The sequence below is a fragment of the Humulus lupulus genome, chromosome 2 (genome assembly GCF_963169125.1).
Source record: "Humulus lupulus chromosome 2, drHumLupu1.1, whole genome shotgun sequence".
NCBI lineage: Eukaryota > Viridiplantae > Streptophyta > Magnoliopsida > Rosales > Cannabaceae > Humulus > Humulus lupulus.
The window spans coordinates 94,976,783-94,979,120 of record NC_084794.1 but is presented as its reverse complement, the minus strand read 5'-3'; the positions used below and the strand labels follow the sequence as shown (position 1 = coordinate 94,979,120).

Below are 2,338 nucleotides of genomic sequence, written 5' to 3'. Positions count from 1 at the left end.
AAGATCGCCTTAACAAAAATAATGAAGATGTTATAAGTAATTTTACTTTGTTATTTATGTTGAACCAAATGATGTATGACATAACATTTTAAAATTTTGTATAAAAGTAATAAAATTGGTAAACTACTACTATGTTACAAATTTAAATCATTTGCCATTTTTTTAGTAAACATTGAATAAATCAAATAGTTCTTTTTATATATAAAAAAAATATTACTTGCACTAAAAAAATTTATCTACAAACAAGTTTTAAATTTACTCGAATTAACTGAAAAATTACTCAAAATTTTTTAATAAGCTACAGTAATCATTTGACTAGTTCCAATTTTTGCATATTATTATACTCCAATCTCACAACAAGTCTAATTACAATCTAATGTCCCCCTACAACCATTAGAAACTTTTTGCTACGTCGAGCTAACGTAGTCGCTGGTTTAACATGATTAAATAAATTTTATGCATACTTAACAACCAAAAAAAGCTTCACATTTGAGGTATATTATGTATCACATCTGTAATAAAACGACACAAATAAGTGTACGAAGACCCACCCTCCAACAAGGCTTTCCTGCCCTTGTCACTCATTTCCTTCACTCTCTTCCTAATATCATTATCAGGCTCCATCATCCTTCGAATTCCAAGTTCTATTTCTTCAGCTTTCACAATCACAATCCCTGCTTCATTGTCAACATGACCAGCACTGTTGTAACTCCTCCTGTAGTCCAATCTAATCTCCACCGCTAATCTGTACTCCTTCACTAGCTTGAAAGCTTTGATTTGTTGCTCCGCATACAACGGCCACGTGGCCATTGGCACCCCAAACCACAAGCTCTCGAGGGTTGAGTTCCAACCACAATGCGACACGAACCCTCCAACAGAGGGGTGAGCCAGGACAGTCACCTGTGGAGCCCACCCTATGACCTTTCCGACCTCAGCCGTTCGATCAAGAAATCCCTCTGGAAGAACTTCATTCAAATCTGTGAATTCTTTTGGCTCTGGAGACTCACCCTTCTGTGGTTGTTTTCTTAACGACCACAGAAACCGAACCCCACTTTGCTCTAATCCAATGGCTATCTCTTTCACTTGCTCTCCATTGAAGCTTCCCATGCTCCCAAAGCACAAGAACACTACTGACGAAGGAGGCTGGCTATCAAGCCAAGTGACGATGTTAGTTTCTTTATCATCGGTCATACCAACTCCTTTGTGGGCTCGGTTAGGGTTAAGATTTACAAGGGGTCCCACAGGGTAAATTGGCGGGATCAATTTATCTTCAGTCATAGAATCAATCATGTTGGACTCTAACTCCATAAACGTATTCACCAAAAAACCTTTGGTTTTTTTCATATCTTTGTACTGACCGAGAATCAAAGGGCACGCCACCTTGTCCAATAGCACATCGGGGAAGACCTTAGCAGGGATCGGGTTAACGAAACCTGGAACGACAAGCTCTGCATCCGGTTGATCTTTATATTCGGTAATATCTTTGTTATGGTGGGTACATTGGGATTCGAGATGAGTCATGAGGCGGAGAAACCCGGCTCCAGATGTGAAAAACACGTAGGAGGGGACCCCAAACTCGTCTGCAACGTCGATCATGGCAGTGGAGAACATGTCGATGACGAAACCGGCCAGCGTAGGCGAGTCCGGTTGATAAAAAAAGGAGTCGATGAGGTTCTTGACGGCGTGTCGAACGTGGGGTTTGAGATTTTCGAAGAATGAAGTGATGAAATTGATGGGATTGGAATTATTAGAACTGCGGTCAGCTTTCTGACCTTCCGGTAATTCGATGAACTTGATGCGTTCGGAGATGGAGCCAAGAGATTGCATGGAGGACTTGTTTGGGGAGTCGAAGCCGGGTATTTTTATGAGAAGGATAGATATTGAAAGACGAAGATCTTGAGCAACAAGATGCTTTGCCATCTCCAACGATGAGACGATGTGGCCCACACCCGGAAAAGGAATGAAAACTAGCTCTCCTTTCTTCATTTTCTCTACCTCTTCTCTTTTTCAGTGTAATTTATGAAACGAATCCGAGTGATAGGCTATATACAAGGAAAAGAAGCACTCTATTTATATTTATATAGATAGGCGACTTGAACTTCTACACTTTTGTTTTGTCTTTGACGGAAAAAAAAAAGACTAAATCGAAACTAATAAGTTACAGCACATAAAAAAAACAAACAAACAAATTACAGCTTCACGTGGATGTATCATGACCACAACATATTCAAATTCCCCTTCTACTGATAAGTGTTTTGTCCTCCCTCATATCGAAAGGTAAATCAAGAGCCACGTCATTCGATACGTTGTTAGTGTAAATCTTGAATATTCCACGGCA

At 39.7% G+C, this 2,338-nt stretch overlaps 1 protein-coding gene across 1 annotated transcript; it reads right to left on the bottom strand.

Annotated features, from left to right (window-relative positions):
- Positions 1 to 316: 316 nt before the first annotated feature.
- Positions 317 to 2,103, bottom strand: LOC133818247 (UDP-glycosyltransferase 71A16-like). Its single transcript, XM_062251007.1, has one exon. It carries the CDS (start codon positions 1,984 to 1,986, stop codon positions 484 to 486), a length of 1,503 nt encoding a protein of 500 aa, XP_062106991.1. The 5' UTR covers positions 1,987 to 2,103; the 3' UTR covers positions 317 to 483.
- Between the last annotated feature and the right edge of the window lie 235 nt (positions 2,104 to 2,338).